The sequence below is a fragment of the Palaemon carinicauda genome, chromosome 1 (genome assembly GCF_036898095.1).
Source record: "Palaemon carinicauda isolate YSFRI2023 chromosome 1, ASM3689809v2, whole genome shotgun sequence".
NCBI lineage: Eukaryota > Metazoa > Arthropoda > Malacostraca > Decapoda > Palaemonidae > Palaemon > Palaemon carinicauda.
In genome coordinates, this window is record NC_090725.1 from 106983389 (window position 1) to 107002311 (window position 18923).

Here is an 18923-nt window from a genome sequence, read left to right on the forward strand (position 1 = left end):
CCTGAACCATGTGCCCGCCTTCAGGATCTGGCGCACAGCCATGTTCTTCTCGAAGGCTAGCGAAGTGCTCAGACCCCTAATATCGTGGGGTCTAGGCTTACCTAGCACCGAGGTTCCAGCACTGTCATAGGCTCTCTTTTTTTTTTGAAAATAGGGTCCCTCAATTTTTATTTTTTTAATAATAAGGGCGTTTGCATCCGTTCAGATCATCTCTCTGTCCCTTCCTCTGCCTACTTGAAAAAATAATTCTAGCTACCCATTAGGTCTTTTTTTTTTTTCTTTTTTTTTTTTGAAAATAGGGTCCCTCAATCTGTAACCAGGAGATAGTGTTCCTGGACACTGTTTTCTTCACCACGCCCGAGGAGACGAACAGACTCTTAATCCCGTCCTTTCCAGGTATTTTCTAACTGCCCTGACCGGGCATAGCAACAAATACCTCGGGTTGTCCAATCGCGGAATTGATGGCACTGTAAATCCCTCAAACCTAGGGTCCCAGGAGGCTGGGTTCTGCGTCTTGGCCACGGAATCGGGCAGGAACTTGAAACTCAACTCCTTCCACCCTTTCGCGTGCGAGACCTCGTACGACAGCCCATGGAGTTCGCTCCCCCGCTTAGCCAAGGCCAGGGCGAGAAGGAAGACAGTCTTGAGGGTGAGCTCTTTTGTCCAGAATGTCTCTGAGGGGTTCGAAGGGAGGCTCAGACAAAGCCTTAAGAACTCTGGCCACATCCCACTGCGGTACCCTAGAGGAACGGGGAAAACACGATTGTTCGAAGCTCTCGATGAGCATCGAGATCTGCCGGGAAGCTCCTAGATCTAGACCCTTGAGGAGAAAGACCTGGCCCAAGGCAGCTCGGACACCCTTGATGGCTGGGATAGACATACCTACAACGTCTCTCAGATAGACTAGGAAATCCGCTATCCTATGAATGGAGGCCTCCAACGGCCTGAGATTCTGCGAGGCGCACCATTTTGTGAAAGTGGCCCATTTTGCTTGATACACCGCGACTGAGTACCGTCTCGGGTAACCTGACATCCTTGCTGCGGTCTTCGATGAGTATCCTTCCTTCCTCAGGAGCCGCTCGATAACCTCCACGTGTGTAGGGGGAGGGACCGAGGGTTTTCGTGAAACCTTTGGAAGTGGGGCTGACGGAGGAGGTCTTCTCTGTCTGGAAGGGGCCACGGTGGAAGGAGTGCCAGTTCCTTTAGGTCCGCGAACCACTCTCTCTCCGGCCACCAGAGCGCTACCAAAGTCATCCACAGGTTCTTTGCTCATCTCACTCTGTTGAGGACCTGCCTGAGCGTCCTGAAGGGAGGGAAGGCATACACGTCAAGGTTGTCCCAAAAGTGATGAAAGGCGTCCTCGAACGCCGCTGTTGGGTCTGGCACAGAAGACCAGAACACGGGGAGCTGTGCGTTGAGTTTTGTGGCGAAGAGGTCCATTATCGGCGACCCCACTTCAGGATGACCGTTTGAGCCACTTCTGGGTGTAGGAACCACTACGACCCTACCACTTGGCCCATCCTGCTGAGGCCGTCGGCTAGGACGTTCCTCTTCCCTGGAATGAACCTGGCTGTGATCTCGATTCGCTCCTTTGCGGCCCATTCCAGGATCTTTGTCGTGAGACTGCACAACTCCTTCGACTTTAGTCCTTGCTTTTTCACATAGGCTACCACCGTGGCGTTGTCGCACATCAGCGCCACTGTGTTTCCTCGAAGAAGGTGGACGAATTCCACGCATGCCCACGCATGCCCTCTGAACGGCCATCAGTTCTAGGACGTTTATGTGAAGGCTCTTCTCTTCGGGGGACCACTTCCGTTTCGCTGCTTCATCGAGAAGATGGGCTCCCCAACCCTCCTTTGATGCGTCCGTGAATAGCAGCATCTCCAGGGGATCGATCGCAAAGGGCATTCCCTTGAGAGTGTTCGTCCTGTCCTGCCACCACTTCAGGGTTTCTTCCGTCTCCGAGGACACCATGACTATCTTGTGCGGGGACTCCCCCCGGGGTCCAGAATTATTTTAGGTTCCACTGAACCGCTCTTAGTTTGAGTCTCCCCCGGGGGACTAACTTCTCCAACGACACAAGGTGGCCCACTAACCCCTGCCAGTCTTGGGCTCTCCTCGGAAGGTTTGCTAGGAAGGGGAGCATTATCCGGTCCAGATTTTCTAACCTCTCTGAGGAGGGGAAGGCCCTCGCCAACTTGGTGTCTAGAATCATCCCCAGGTAGGTCATCCTGGTGGAGGGTATCAGTTGCGACTTCTATAGGTTGATGGTGATACCCAAGTCTTTGCAGAACCATAGAAGCTTCGCGCCTTGCTCCCTCAGTACTTCCTTTGAGGCTGAAAGCAACAACCAGTCGTCCACGTATCGGATCAGGCGGATGCCCTGTTCGTGAGCCCAGACTGAAACTGTTGTGAAGACCCTCGTGAAGACCTGAGGAGCTGTCGACAGCCTGAAGCATAGGGTCCTGAACTGCAACGCCTGGGCACCCCATTTCACCCTTAGAAACTTCCTGCTGGAGGGGTGGACAGGGATCTGAAAATAGGCATCCTTGAGGTCTAGGGACATCATGAAGTCCCCCTCCCTCAAGGCTGCCATTACCAACAACGGGTGTCCATTTTGAAGTCGGTCTTGCATACAAACTTGTTGAGGGCTGACAGATCTATGACCAGCCTCCAACCCCGTGTTGCCTTCTCCAACAGGAAGAGTCTACTGTAGAACCCTGGGGTGGGGTTCTTGACTGGTTCCAACGCCCCTTTGGCGATAATGGCCGACACTTCCTCCTGTAATGCCGCCTTCTTTAAGGGGTACTTGGGTGCCAACCACTCCGCCTGTCGGTCTAGGATTAGAAGGGGCGGGTCCGCCAGGAAGGGCACCCTGTACTCGTCCCTCAGGACTGCTACGGTCCATGAATCTGCTCCGTAGTCCCGCCAAGCTTGCCAAGAGTGTTTGAGGCATCTCCCTACCTGAGGCTTTGGTAGGAGTAGGGGGCCTCTCTTCCTACCTTCTCCTGGAGGCGCGGCTCGAACGTCCTCTCCTTGAATTAGGGTAGGTAATCCTAAAAGAGGCCTGCGGGAGGGCTGCGAGGCTTGATGCCAGGAACCCGACGGGGAATCTCTTCTGGGTTGGACTGATGAGGAGTGGGGACCGTCCGGAGCGGCTCTTCTATGTGCCGGACGCCTTGCCTGGGCTCTCCTGCCTCCATGAGCCTCCTGACTCTCGCCATCACTTCTTCGACTGCCTTCGGGGGGAAGACGGAATCACCCCACACCGGGGAGCTCCTCCCGCTCGGGTAGCCTACGGAGAAGTTTATCAAGGACGGTATCTCTCTTCCGTAGGACCCAGTTAGCCGTCTGCATGAGGGATTGGAACATGAGGAACTTCATCGCCTTTCCCCCTGAGCGGATCAGTTCTTGCAGTAGTGTCTGATTCTCCGGCAGGGAGAGATCATGGGAGGACTGGAAACCCACTAGGGTACAGGGCCACCAGTCCAGCCAAGACGTGACGTTGACCAAGTCCTGGGCCATTTCCTCCATCATAGCAGCCTCCGCTGGTGAGAAACACACTGGGGCAGAGGAGGCCCTGTCTTCCGCACTTCCTTGGTTCAGCGTGGCTATCGCCGCTTCGACCGCACGGGGACCCCCGCCGGCGACCATCTGGGACGTAGAACTGTTTCTGTGTTCTAAGGCCCAGAAGCAGTCTAGAGGACCCTTGGCCCCTGGGGGCGTCCGCTTGCCTCACGACATACCTGTCAATATGGTCCATTCCTAACTTCACGTCCGGCGCTAAAGGAAGGGTTAGGGACGGCTTCTGCTAGACTGGGTTGTCCACTAACCTGCCCAGACCGGAGAGCCAGGCCTGCTCCGTCGAGGGTTTCGGGTCGTCCAGCCTGTGGTGCCGCCTGATGAGTGCGAGCACCTTCCTGTAGGAGGAGTCGTCATCTGCGGAGCAGTCTCCCCCTTCAATAAGGCCTTCAGATACTTGATCCTCCACGTGGGGCGCCTCGTCGGTGACGGATGGAGCCGCGTGGGGAGCTAGATCTCCTCTCTCTCGCCGTACCAATGGCGCAGGGCCTTGCAGTACAGGGGGATTGGCTGGAACGGGAGTAGCCGTCATGGGTCTACTCCCTCCCGCGGAGCTCCGTGGTGTCGGGGGCCTACCAAGGTTTTCCGGTTGCTCCTGGCGCTTGGGTAGAGCTGCCATGGAACCGGGGCCAGGGGCCATGCTGCCGGTCCGAAGGAGCGGCTTTTCCGCTGGGCGAATGGAGCCGGTGCCTTCGCGGGCTTATGCTTGGCGAAGGAGACTTGTGTCGATGCCTTCGGGCGACGGGCAGACCTACAGGAGGACCCGTGTCACGAGGGCGATGAAGCGGCTCAAGGGAGCCACCCGGAAGGGGCTGGAGCGGAGGCTGCCTTGATGAGCTCGCTCCGTGGGATGGTTACCCAGACCCACTTGTCTCTGGACGACCGGCCCCTCCTATGTTTCTTCCTGGAGGTCCTGGCACGTTTCTTGGAATGGGCTGACCGCGAGCAAGACCTCCTCCTACGGGACCTCTTACGCTTCTTCCTAGAGTCCCGGGGACCGTAATCTTCTGAGGAGGACGAGTTCGACGAAGATGATAAAGATGAGGGCGATGACGGGGCGGATGATGAGCTCGCCGAGTCTGATGCTGATGGAAGGTCCACGTGTCGTTTCACCGGCGAGATCGGCTGCATAAAGACGGGCGGGAGCGTCGACGATGGCGCCGGGGGAGACCACACAGTCTTCTTGGGGCCGAACCAACTACTGAACTCTTCTTCTAACCTCATCGGGGACCTGAAGGGCATCCTAGGGGCCATCCATGTGAAGGAGTCTGGCTTCGACGAGCATGTCGGCGCACTCTCTTTGTCCGCTTCTCCCCCAGTTGCTGAAGCACCTGAAACGCACAGCCACGATGCAGAGGAAGGAGCCGGAGCCGTCTTACCCCACACCGGGTCTTCGGTAGAGACGGGCCCTGTAGGCACCAGAACTTTGTCTCCCAAGCACATTCCCGCCCCCCCAGCAGGTCCCCCACACGCCTGCACAGACACAACATCCCCCACATCAGGAACATCAGACTCATAGGGATCGGCAATGTGCCGCTTCCCCGCAACGGACTTACCTCATCCCCTACTCTGGGTAGGGGAAGGTGGCGGGGAACCTTTCTCCGACGGAGCCGTGGGCGAAGCCAAGGTGTTCGCCTTCTTGGGAAATCTCTTGGTCGCCTTCTTCTTGGTACCGTAGAGTGCCCACTGGATCTCGGGCCAGGACTCGCACTCCGGACACGTGGCGGACGGGGCACACACACTACCCCTACACAATGAACACAAGGTATGCGGATCAACCTCCGGTTTAGATAGGAACGCACCACAAGATTTACCGGCATTAGGCTCGGGGCAACGGCGTTGATGTTCCATAATAGTACACCAAAGCACCAAGCAACACAAGAACACAGGGGAAAGAGGTGGATGAAAGGATATAAGGTAATAGTTAAACAGGCGGGAACCACGTGGGGACACATAGGGTCGCACGGGATGTGAGAGAGCGGTGAGATGTTAATCACGCCGCGACCAGAAGCTTACTGGTGACCGAGACCTGGCCACGCGCTCTCGCTGACCCGGGTCGCCTCAGGGCGAGTATTCATCCGCCACAGAGGGACCCATCATAGAAAACGGGGATAGGGGAAATTACACAAAATTCTGGTCGGTTGGGAGGAGAATCCCAGATACTCCTAAGAAAGTAGTTCGAGGTAAGTACTCCGTGTTGGAACAAATTCCAAGATTTTCAATTTTCTTCCAATTGCGCTTTTTATTTATTATTTGGGTTACTGTGACCGACCAACAAGGACCCAGTGTTTCTTTGGTCAGGCAGTAGTCAGAGGCATCATAGAGTTTTGTGATGAAGTTTACAATAAAATTTGTTTCATCAATTAGGTGGAGACACTCCCAGTCAAATTTAATTTATAATATACCACTGAATATGAGTACTTAGTGTATATATGCCTAATGTGTTTATTACCCCTCACTTGACGGTGTATGTCTAATGACGTCCACATAAGTGCTATTTGTACTGCCCTCATGACAGTACTGTACGAATACATGTTAAATATATAATGGCAATTTCTGCAATGTACAACCATAATATAGTACAATGAAATTATCCCACAATGTAACCCAATAATATTTTCATTTGATCATAGATATTCAACTCGGCAAACAAAAACTTGAAGCGCTTAATCATAAGACAGAAGAATGAAGCTTACTGAAAAAGTAGCCTACAGTACTACATAAATAATGAACCCTGAATAAATTCTACTTAAAAAGTATCTTGGAACAAAGTTACATAATCAAAACAATATAATACTGGAATAACTGTTTGATAATAGAGGTACATAACTCCAGTGTGGGTGAAATTTGTGGGTATAGAGCCAGAATATAGCATTCAGTTATTTAGTAATTAAATCCTCTTATACACGTTTATCCAGAATCTAATACTTTTAACATTAAAAATGCAATTACAACATATGCACTTTCATGAATATGGAAGTTATATGCTGCCTGTATTTCCCAGATACAGAAATAAGGTACAAAATCTGACAACTGAGCACATGCAGCATAAGTTTGACAGTAGTCAAGCCCATCCCAATTTTATTTACGTTAGATCTGCATCATACTTGAGAATGATGACCGACTGACAAAAATTTTGACCAAAATTCTCATTACTGAATGTGACAATCTTATTTTCTTGTTTCCCTTTTCTTCAAACCATACATTTAAATATGCTGTATTTGAAGAAATATTCTGTATTAGTACTTACTAGGTAAGTTTCTTTTAAAAATGCTTAGGTGTACTACACTTCGTCAGTAAACAATCCACAAAACATGAAACTAAAGGCACTACAACAAATTGAAATGCATAGTGAAATCCCTAGGGGCATTTTGTATCTAACTGCTGCCTATGTACAGTAATTTTGTGAAGGAAAGTTAAGCAAAGCTTTCTGATTGATGCTGAAGATTAATGTAGCAGAATTATTTAGCCTACAGCTTATAGATTTTGGATGACACTACATCTGAACATACCTGAACGCATAAGTTCGCTGATGCCAAAAGAGCTGACCCCGGACAGAATATGCTATCGCAGTTACAAACTCTCCTCCTAAGCCAAGCTCAGAACATAATTTGGAAGCAAAGTCCTCAGGTGAGTTTTCAGGCTCTGCCATGTCCCATTCAAACTGATCATTAAGGGAGATGTTCCCAACATGGATATTTAACTGAAATAGAAATAAATATTAACATCATGTGTGTGGAGATGATGCTGCATTCAGTTCTCAAAATAGAGTTTAAAATGTGAAAAAATATATAAACAACACTACATCTTCAGACAAATTCTTAACAAGATCACCTAATAAATTAATTTTGACAAAGAAAAGACATTTTGGGAGGTTCTGTGTGATATCCAAGGAATTATTCCCATTATCATTATTATTATTATTTGCTAAGCTACAATCCTAGTTGGAAAAGCAGGATGCTATAAGCCCAAGGGCTCCAACAGGGAAAATAGCCCAGTGAGGAAATGAAATAAGGAAAAACTAGAAAAGAAGTTAAAGAACAATAACATTGAAATAAATCTTTCATTTATAAACTATAAAAACTTGAAAATAGCAAGATGATAAAAACTATAAAATAACAAGAGGAATTAAGTATATGACCATGAGATGAGGGGGCTGATTGGTCAGTCAGCTGCTCTTACAGGTAGTTGTCCTTCCATATTCATCTGATTTGAGTATTGGATGGAGAGAGGAGTTATGATAGAATCATATATAATGTGAATCTTTTTTGTTTTAAGGGCTGGGTAGGCTTACTTTAGAGTTGTTCTCATAAACTTTGGATTGGTAAACCATGACGTTATATGATATTAGATCTAGGATGGAACATCGCCTGTCTTATTGAAGTGAATATCTTCAATATGGAGACATTTGTGTTGTAAGCCCATCTCCCTTAGTTTGGTGGTCATTATAGAAAATGGGTGGGAGACTTCTAAACCCCTTCCAAGAGAGTTTATAATAAGGATTTTTCATTTTAAACACTCCTCTCATAGTTCACAGTCTATACGATCTAGCAGCAGGCTCAAAACCATCCCACTAAGAGGGTAGCCCCCCGTCTCCTAAACAAAGCCTTGTCCAACAACAAAATTTCATCAAAAGGAACGAGGACAACAAGGTTACACACCCCCCACCTAGGCGAGGCTTTATCCCAGGGCTAGCTAAACTTTGGATTGAAAGTAAGAGGAACCCATTGGAAAATTTTCTAGGGAAATAGGGGAGCTAGTACAGTATACCAAAGGGGAGCAGAGGATCTCGGCAGTGAGGAGCTTCGGGTTGGAGGGTAGTCTCCATTGTTTTCAGGAATGTTGGACCTTTTCTCGGTGGGAACAAAGTTTAGTCTCAATCAGTCCCTGTTGGTTGTGGATAACAAGCACCATCCACTCTACTAGTATTACCAGGCCAGAACTCCTTGTAAGGAAGATGTTAAGAAACATGCACATCTAGTTTGATCCATTCAAAATGACGACCATTCGGCATGTCCGCCTTGCACATTAATACACTGGCCCTAGAGCAGGGGAAACAGAACAGTATATTTTTAGTAATCTTATTGTACTGGATTCCCTGATCTAGTCTTTCATAGAATATTCCTTGTACACCAAACAGCACCTCGACAAGAGTAAGTTTTTCTTTTGTCAAAACTCCTTTTTTCAAGGAAATATATTGACAGATATGCAGTTTCTTTTTAGATGTTTTGAATACCGTAGACATTATGTGACTAGAAATTATACACTCGAGATATCAGCCAACAGAGAGCACTCATTATCGATAAATTTTTTTGAAAACAGGGTTCGAGGAATGGAATCCCATTATTAAGTGAAGAGCATCTGTATACAGTATCTATATTGGTTAAGGATAAAAATGGATTTTCATTATAAAATGAAATTTTATTGCATACTTACCGAACAATTATAAAGCTGTAGGTTCCCTATGACGGCAGACAATAGATTCAAAACTACCGCGGTGGCGCCGCCATCGCTGGTGTAGGTGGCGTCATCTCCCTCCACTCGAGGGAGCTATAGTACAACTGTCCAGTTAACCTCAATTCGTTCTGCCCAGCCATCCACTAGTGGGGAGGAGGGAGGGCTTTAATTAATAATTGTTCGGTAAGTATGCAATAAAATTTAATTTCATAATGAAAATCCATCTTTATTGCAGTGTCTTACCGAACAATTATACAGCTGATTACCCATTGCAAGGATGGGGGGCTGTGGATGTAAGATTTACTTCAACAATAACATATGATTATTGAAAATAGAGTAAGCCCAAAAGCACTGTTAGTGCCTGTTGTACCTTACCTTGTAAGAGAGCTACTGTAGGAGAATACTGCCTCTGGTCGGTGCTCATCTTACATAGTAGAGGACTTGGAATATGACCAATGATTGCCTCTACATGGAGTGGAAGATCCTCGTAGTCATGGTGTTCACCGCTGACCTAACGAAGATACAATAAAATATTGCCCTTGCCCTGGGCTAAGACCAGAAAATAACCAACATGAAAAAACTCTCACCTAGACCGAAATGAAAACGTTTACCCACCAAAAATAACACTAAAATAACTGGTGAGTACTCCAGGTACATTGTACCCCCAGACTTCCCTTTAACTCGTCAACCTTGATACAAGGTGAAACATAGGTTAACCCTTTTACCCCCAAAGGACGTACTGGTACGTTTCACAAAACACATCCCTTTACCCCCATGGATGTACAGGTACGTCCTTGCAAAAAAACTGCTATTTACAATTTTTTTTTCATATTTTTGATAATTTTATGAGAAACTTCAGGCATTTCCCAAGAGAATGAGACCAACCTGACCTCTCTATGATGAAAATTAAGGCTGTTAGAGCAATTTAAAAAAAATATACTGCAAAATGTGCTTGAAAAAAAATAACCCCTGGAGATTAAAGGTTGGAAAGTTCCAAATAGCCTGGGGGTAAAAGGGTTAATAGAGGGAGCCACCCCCATGTCGTTCCTCCCAACACCATACCAGCTACCGAAAGCGGACCGAGAGACTTACAATCTTCAAACACTGTCTTGATTTCTTTCAAATAATGCGTCGTAAACACTGATTTAGACCTCCAATACGTACTTCGCTGGATAGCGGATAGCAACAAATTGTGTCGAAAAGCGAGAGAAGTCGCTACAGCTCGAACTTCGTGTGCTTTCACTCTCAGTAAAGGAAACACTGCGTCGTTAGCTTGAGAATGTGCTTCTACAATTAACTCTCTCAGAAAACTTTGTTCTGCGGAGATAATATCTTAATGCCTGCACGGGACATGAGTCGTTCTTCTTCTACCTGGCCTATCAAGTCTGTCAGGATTTTTAGAACAAATTTTCGTGGCCACGGATTAGAAAAGTTGCACGGATAATGTATGTGCGACGAGTCGCAACATTACTTACTTTTACTTTTACGGGTTTATTTCTCGCCCTCCATCAGACACTAAGAGTCTGTTCAGGCGGGTCTTGATGTGTGAAAATAATCTCTTTCCAGTTTATATTTTGCTCTGTATCTTTTCAGTCATTCGCTAGCATTTGTATTCAGGCTTAATAGTTTCCTGATCACTAATATAACACTTTCCAAAGAGATAGGTCTTCAGGTTTTTCTTGAAAGCTGCCACATTATTGCCGAAAGAATTATGATTGTTGACTAACTGTAATATTTTCTTGAATGAGAGCGAACATGTTCTCAAACAAAATATACAGTTATAGAGGTGATCATTTCACCTTTGGTTTACCCCTCCTCTTTATATGAGGAGCTAGTCAGTGTTCATTACACAGAAACGGATGTCTGGTTACCTGTGGGCGGAGTTAGAAACGTTCGTAAACGTAATGTAAAGATGCCCACGCTGTTGCTATCGTTCTTTTAACGTTAGCTAACAACATTCCTTCGGGAATAATTGTTCGAAACAATAACCCTGTAAGGATAGAATAAAAAGGTCTCGGAAACCTATCGTGTAAAAAGCAAGTTGTTATACCCAGGGTACAATGACGGTGGAGGCTGCCTCCATCAAACGGTAGAACTGAGTTTAATACAATAACCTCGCAGTTTTGTCTTGGCTAGAGCGCATGCTCCAGGACGGCCTACGGCCTTCATGAAGCTTAAACAACACCCATTCAAGTTCTGTAAGAACTTCTCAGGAACGAGTCTCCCGAAAAGGGTGAAGTCTTGTATGTGGGAGTTTGCTTCAAGAATGCCAAATATAATTGCCATCGAACGCTTTCTCGCTAGTGAGAAAAACTACCATCTAAATCAGGCAAGGCCAGCTAGGGAAATGAACTGGAATGTAAATAATTTTTTATTCCTCGCTCATTTCCGTCTGCTAACCCAACCACTCGAAGTGGGAAGGTGGAGGAAAGATGACGGTGGTTCGTTCGAAAACCAAAAGATCGGAGCTGGCGAAATCAGACTAGCTGATATAGTAATCAGCTGGGAATGTAGAGTGACGTAACAAGTCACACCTTTGGAAGACCCATCCCGTAGAGGGGGGAGGTCGACCATAGAGTTTTCAGAAACCTCTGGATTGTGGAAACCGAGAAATTCGGATGAGAACCTAGGGGTTCAGAATCTATTTGTGAATACCTTTCTCACGACCTTAAGGAATGTTGTGCCGAGAACCCGAAGGAACTCTGTCGCTTATTCCTGACGGAATTTTCAGGAATCGTGTTACGTGACCAGGACCCAAAGGAACTGTGTCATAGTTACCTGTAGAGATTCGTAAACCCTTAGGCACCAGGCATCCCTCTGTCATCATAGTAAAACTCTTGATGATGATGGGCGCGCGCGAACAATTCACGGGACGAGAGTTCAAAAACTCTGTCATAAGAGTAAAACTCTTGTGCACTCATGAACACTTCGCGCAACGAGAGTTCGAAAAACTCTGCCATAAGAGTTGTTCATGCACTTCAACTGATTGCGTGCGCCTAGTTGTTCGTGCGCGCCACATATCCATTCTAATGGCAGTACTTGAAGAAGGCGACTTAGTCCGTCCGCCAACACGTTCATTTTCCCTTGAACAAATCGAGGGATCAGCGTAACCTGACCAGGTGTAATCACTTTCCTAGAGGAGTCAACGCTCGCTTAAATACTGGCGGTGCTGTCATGAGGCCGAAGCAAAGAGCTCGAAACTGGTAGATCTTGCCCATGAACTCAAACCGAAGATATTTCCTGGAGTTCTAATGAATCAGAATGAGGAAATGTGTGTCTTGCATATCCAGGGATACCATCCAGACCCCTTGAAGGGATTCCAACACTGAACGAGTCGTTTCCATATTGAATTGGGTCTTCTGGACGAACAAATTCAGTGCGCTTACATCCAGAATGGGCCTCCAGTCCCCCGATGACTTTGGGACTACAAACAGATGGTTGTAAAGCCCCTGGGATGGTCTGTCGTTTATCTCCTCTACGACCGCCTTCTGTACGAGAATCTCTATTTCTCTGGTAAAGACTCCCAACTTCTGCAAGCCTGGCGAGTAGGCGGGTAATGTGATGGGAACATTGGATAGAGGAGGAGTGTCTTTGAAAGGAATGGAGTAACCGAACCGGAGGACTTGTGTCACTCAGGGCTCTGCCCCTCTGCCACTCCATTCCTCCCAAAAAAGGCTCAACCTGCCCCCTACTGGTGCATGAAGGATTGAAGAATCACTTAGATGATTTTGTTGGGTTTGGTCGAGGACTTGGTTGGGTGTCGTAAATTAAATCGAGGCCTGACGAACGGTCTAGACCTACCCCCTCGAAAGGGTTTCTCCTGCAAAGGTGATACCGAGGTGGTAGTCGCCACAGTCGAGGGTTTAATCCGCTTAGAGGACTGTGCAAGCAAGTCATTAGTAGACTTCTTCTCTAGTGCGGAAAGAATCTTGGTCACTATTTCTTCTAGAAAAAGATGATCCTTGTCAAGATGAGGAAACAAAAGGGAGGACTTCTGAGACGAAGCGACTCCTTTCGAGACAAACGAACACCAGAGCTGTCTTTTCTTGAGAGTCCCGAATGCAAAGAGAGAGGACAGTTCATCGCAACCATCCCGAACTGATTTGTCGGCACATGACAACACCCCAAGCCAGTCCGATTCCAGGACTTCCTGAAGAGTAGAGCAATCCTCTATTTTCGTAGCGAGAGCTCCGATCTTCCAGTCCAAGAAACTCATAATTTCTAAACCCTTGAAAATATTCTTTACCAAATGGTCTAATTCAGGCAATGTAAAGAATATTTTAGCTGCTGCAAACGCGGATCTCCTATTTGCATCCACCAAGCCAGAAAAGTCCCCCTGAGAGGAGGCAGACACTCCCATAGAAGGGGCTTCCCCGGTTACATAAAACCTGTACCTCTTCTTAATAAGTTTCGACGGAGGATAGGCGAAAGTTGCTTTCCCAAGATCTCTCTTGACCTTCAACCAATCTTCATATCACAAAGCGAATGTTTAGCAGCCTTGGAAAGAACGAGCTTCAGGAGAGGAGGATCGACATTCTTCCTTCTCATCAGGAAAATGGAAGCAGGCGACCTGGGAGCAGCTGCTACAAAGTAATCTGGATACATGTCGAGAAGGTAGCGTAAAAGCTTCGAATAACACGAGAGAGGAATAGTGTTCGTTTCTAAGTCCTCCTCGTCATCCAAAGAGATAGACGATAGAGACGGTTCTTGATTCGACTCATTGTTCTTTGTACCTTGTTTATTTTCTTTCATCCAGTTCATCAGTTCTTGCAACTGTCGATGTAATGGAACTAAATTCTCTTCTTCTAGTGTTGAAGTCGAAGCAACTGGAGTCGTGGATTTCGACACGATCGACACCGGAGGTGTCCCGCCAGGCCAATAATCTGTCGCATGCAAAGTCGAAGGACAAGGTTCGACAGTTTGATAAGTCATAGATCTCGATGAACTCAGAATCGGTCGTTCCACAACCGAGTCAAAGGCAGCTGTCGCTGTCGTAAGAATACGAGGCGAAGTCCACGTAGCTACGCTACATGACGGGCGAGCAATATCTACTTCTCTGTTTCTTTTCACAGGAGGCAAAGAGAACACCTCTTCAGACGAACGTCTCTTCAACGGACGTGATACTGAAGAATCACGCCACTTACGACGTCTAACCGGGGTCGAATCAACCGACTGTCGATAACTGGTCACCAAACGACACATCTTTCCAATGGTGTTTAGTCGAATCCTGCTGTCGCACCACAGGATCGACTGAGGAAGCGACTGTCTGTGGGCAAACCCCGACAGTCTCCCTTGGACCTCCGTTATGTCTTCTCCCCGAGGCGGGGGAGCGGGACAGTGACCTTCGTCTTGGAGAACTATCGGGACAAACAGCCACCCCCTCCGATTGCACTGAACTGACACCTTTCACTTCACTAGAAGTCTTTCCTAAAAAAGACTTTACAGATAAAAATGATATTTTGATTATAAAATAAATTTTTGAATATACTTACCCGGTGAATTTATAATAGCTGACGTCTCCGACGGCTCGACAGATTCCAAAAACTCGCGAGCGATCGCCATGAAGGTTGCGGGTGTGCCCACCAGCGCCGACTATCGGCCAGATACCGCATATACTTGTAAACAGCTCCAGTTCTTCTCAGTCCCCTATGTCTCTATCGGGGAGGAAGGGAGGGCCTTTAATTTATATATTCACCGGGTAAGTATATTCAAAAATTTATTTTATAATCAAAATATCATTTTTAAATATTAAACTTAGCCGGTGAATATATAATAGCTGATTCACACCCATGGTGGTGGGTAGAGACCAGTATTAATACAATAAAGGCGTATATGCTTAGAGTTTTTGACAGTTATATCATAACAAAACCCAAATAAATATAGGTACCTGGTAAGGAAGCTGACTCTGACGATTACTCTGCCTTATTAGTCCGCTTTCCTCACGAAGCCCAGCCATCCTCTCAGGATGCTGAAAGACTCCCAGGAGCTGTTGTATCCAGGGCGACCACCCATACAACAGGACCTCATCAAAACCCTTAATCTGGGCGCTCTCAAGAAACGACATTTGACCACCCGCCAAATCAAAAAGGATGCGAAAGGCTTCTCAGCCTTCCGTACAACCCAAAACAAGATTAAAAACATTTCAAGAGATGATTAAAAGGATATTGGAATTAAGGGAATGTAGTGGTAGAACCCTCACCCACTACTGCACTCGCTGCAACGAATGGACCCAGTGTGTAGCAGTCCTCATAAAGAGTCTGGACGTCTTTTAAGTAAAATGAAGCGAACACCGACTTGCTCCTCCAAAAGGTCGCGTCCATAATACTTCGCAGAGATCTGTTTTGCTTAAAGGCCACGGAAGTTGCTATCGCTCTTACTTCGTGCGTCTTGACCTTAAGCAAGCAACGATCTTTTTCACTTAAGTGAGAATGAGCCTCTCGGATTAAAAATCAAATAAAATACGATAAAGCATTTTTAGACATAGGCAATGAGGGCTTCTTAACTGAGCACCATAAGGCCTCAGATCCACCTCGTAAGGATCTGGTACCAGCTAAATAAAACTTAAGAGCTCTAACTGGGCACAGTACTCTTTCAAGCTCGTTGCCTACGATCTCTGATAGGCAAGGTATATCAAAAGATTTAGGCCAAGGACGAGAAGGCAGTTCATTTTTGGCCAAGAAACCAAGCTGAAGTGAACATGTGGCTTTATCTGTAGAAAAGCCGATGTTTTTACTAAAGGCATGGATCTCACTGACCCTTTTAGCCGAAGCCAAGCACACTAAGAAAAGCGTCTTGAGGGTGAGATCCTTCAGGGAGGCTGAATGTAATGGCTCAAACCTGTCGGACATTAGGAACCTTAGGACCACGTCTAAGTTCCATCCAGGAGTTGCCATACGACGCTCCTTAGAGGTCTCGAAGGACTTGAGGAGATCTTGGAGATCTTTATTATTGGACAGATCTAAGCCTCTATGTCTGAACACAGAAGCCAACATGCTCCTGTAGCCCTTAATAGTGGGAGCAGAGAGGGAGCGAACATTTCTCAGATGCAGGAGAAAGTCTGCAATTTGGGCTACAGAGGTACTGGAAGAGGAAATGGATGATGACTTGCACCAGTCTCTAAAGACTTCCCACTTCGACTGGTAGACCTTGATGGTAGATGCTCTCCTAGCTCTCGCAATCGCTCTGGCTGCCTCCTTCGAAAATCCTCGAGCTCTTAAGAGTCTTTCGATAGTCTGAAGGCAGTCAGACGAAGCGCGGGGAGGCTTTGATGAAGACTCCTTACGTGGGGCTGCCATAAGAGATCCATCCTTAAAGGTAGACTCCTTGGAACGTCTACCAGCCATTGAAGTACCTCTGTGAACCACTCTCTCGCAGGCCAGAGTGGAGCAACCAATGTCAACCTGGTCCCTTCGTGAGAGGTGAACTTCTGCAGCACCTTGTTTAGGATCTTGAAAGGTGGAAAGGCATAAACGTCCAGGTGAGACCAGTCCAGCAGGAAAGCGTCTATGTGGGCTGCCTCTGGATCTGGAACTGGAAAGCAGTAAGTCGAGAGCCTCTTTGTCAGAGAAGTCGCAAAAAGATCTATGGTGGGTTGACCCCATGTCATCCATAGCTTCTCGCACACAGTCTTATGCAACGTCCACTCCATGGAGATGACTTGTCCTCTTCTGCTGAGGCCGTCCGCCAAGACATTCATTTTCCTTGCACAAATCTCGCCAAAGGAGAGATGTTACTTGCCTTAAATGGAGTTCCTTCTGATCCGTGGATCAAAGACCCGAGCATTCCAGACTGTCCAGTGGAGCTCCCTAACCCAAATCCGATGCATCTGAAAACAACACATGGTTTGGGTTCTTGATCGCAAGAGAAAGACCTCGAAGTCTGATGTTGCTGTCCCACCAAGTCAGACATGTCTAGACTGAGTTGGAGATTGGGAAAGAGATACTCTCTAAGCCCTTCTCCTTGTTCCAATGGTTTAGGTGAAATTGGAGAGGGCATAGGTTGAGTCTCCCCAGAGAGATAAACTACTCCAGCGATGAAAGAGTTCCCACGAGGCTAGTTCAAACTCTTACAGAGCAACTGTTTTTCTCTTGCAAGTGAAGGACTTTTAACAGAGCTTGTTCCATTCTTGCGGGAGACGAAAAGGCCCGAAAAATCAGACACTGTATCTCCATTCCCAAATAAAGAATAGTCTGGGATGGGGTACTGTAAGTTACGACTTCTCTACGTTCATTATGAGACCTAGCTCCTTGGTTAGGTCTAATGTCCATTAGAGGCTCTCCAGACAGCGATATAATGACGACGCCCTGATTAGCCAGTCGTCAAAATAAAGGGAGGCTCTGAATCCTCAAAAAATGTAGAAAGCTTGCTACATTTTGCAAGGGCCTTGTAAAAACAAGAGGAGCAGGAATGAGGTTGAAGTACAGTGCTCGACATTGGTACATTACTTTCCCGTCCACAAACCTCAGATGTTGTTGAAAGTTTGGATGAATCGGGATGTGGAAGTATGCATCCTGAAGGTCGAGAGAGACCATCCAGTCGCCTTCCCTTAATGCTGCCAAGACAGATTTGGTAGTCTTCATCGTGAAGTTTGTCTTGACAATGAACACATTGAGCGCACTTACATCTTAGGTACTCCTGCAGTGAACGTGGCTGCCAGATCATTGGAGCCATCCCTGATAGCCTTGTTCCTGCAGAGAACGTGGCTGTCAGATCATTGGAGCCATCCCTGATAGCCTTGTTCATGCATGACATAATTGTACAGCAAAACTTCAAACGCTCGAAAAACTCCTAACAGGAGATGGTCTAGCTCTGAAGCCGACCATAAAATCTTGGAGCGTCTCATGGCCAGGCGACGGGGAGAGTCTATGAGGCTTGAGAAGTCTCCCTGGGCAGAGGCAGGAACTCCCAAGCCGAGAACTTTTCCCGTGTCATACCAGAAGCTCGCTCTATAAGCCAGTTTAAAAGGAGGGAAAGCAAAGGCTGTCTCCCCCAAACTCCTCATGGTGATCAACCAGTCGCCTAGCAAACGTAAAGCTCTTTTAGAAGAGCGAGAGAGCACTAGCTTAGAAAACAACGGCTTCGAAGTAGCTAGGCCTAGTGTAAACTCTGACGAAGGCGAACGAGGAGCAGCAGTTACAATATGGTCCGGACAAAGATCCTTAAAATTCAGCATGATTTTTTTAAAGTCCATAGAGGGCTGAGTAGCTTTAGGCTCCTCTCCGTCTGACAAAGTCCCCAAAGGAATATCAGTAGGAGGGGGATCAGCAACTTCCTCATCTGAAGGAACCTCGTCCGACAATTTCCGAGTCTCATGAAAAGGAGAGACCTGCCGCAGTGGCAATGCTTGACAGGCAAAGTCCACACGCAAAGGAGCAGCAGTAGCAGTCAAGGAAGCGGCGTCATGTCGCTGCTGAAAGGACTGACCAGCAACAACAACAGGAGTTGATGGACGCTCGACGTCAAGTCGAGACTGCCTTGACTGCCTAGACTGAGCACTCAAAACAACCCTTGACTGCGGTGCTTGACGCTCAACGTCAAAACAAGGCAACTGAGCTGGTTGGCGAACGTCCTGAACGTCAACACGAGACTGCGGCAGCGGCTGAACGTCAACACGAGGCTGCGGCAGCGGCTGAAAGTCAACACGGGACTGCAGCAAGTGAGGATCCAAGTCACGTGACTGACGTGACAAACTACCGACATCACGTTTCATAACGTCAAAAGGACGAGTAAATGCTCGTTCGGGCGGCTGACGGCCAGAGTCTCGTTTAGCGTAACGGCGACTCGAAAGCGAAGGTTCATCGTGAACCTGCTCAACGTCATACTTCTCCATAAGGGAGGCAAGCTTAGTCTGCATGTCCTGCAGGACAACCCATTTAGGATCAACG

General features: G+C 47.2%; 1 protein-coding gene across 2 annotated transcripts in view; it reads right to left on the minus strand.

The window, feature by feature from the left end:
• Snr1 (SWI/SNF related, matrix associated, actin dependent regulator of chromatin, subfamily b, member 1) overlaps positions 1 to 18923 on the minus strand; it is a 582028-nt gene that overhangs the window by 414144 nt on the left and 148961 nt on the right. For both annotated transcript variants that reach the window (XM_068383913.1, XM_068383908.1), the window contains exon 7: positions 7095 to 7285. In XM_068383913.1, the coding sequence (XP_068240014.1) occupies positions 7095 to 7285 (191 nt within the window). The remainder of the gene's footprint in view (positions 1 to 7094; positions 7286 to 18923) is intronic.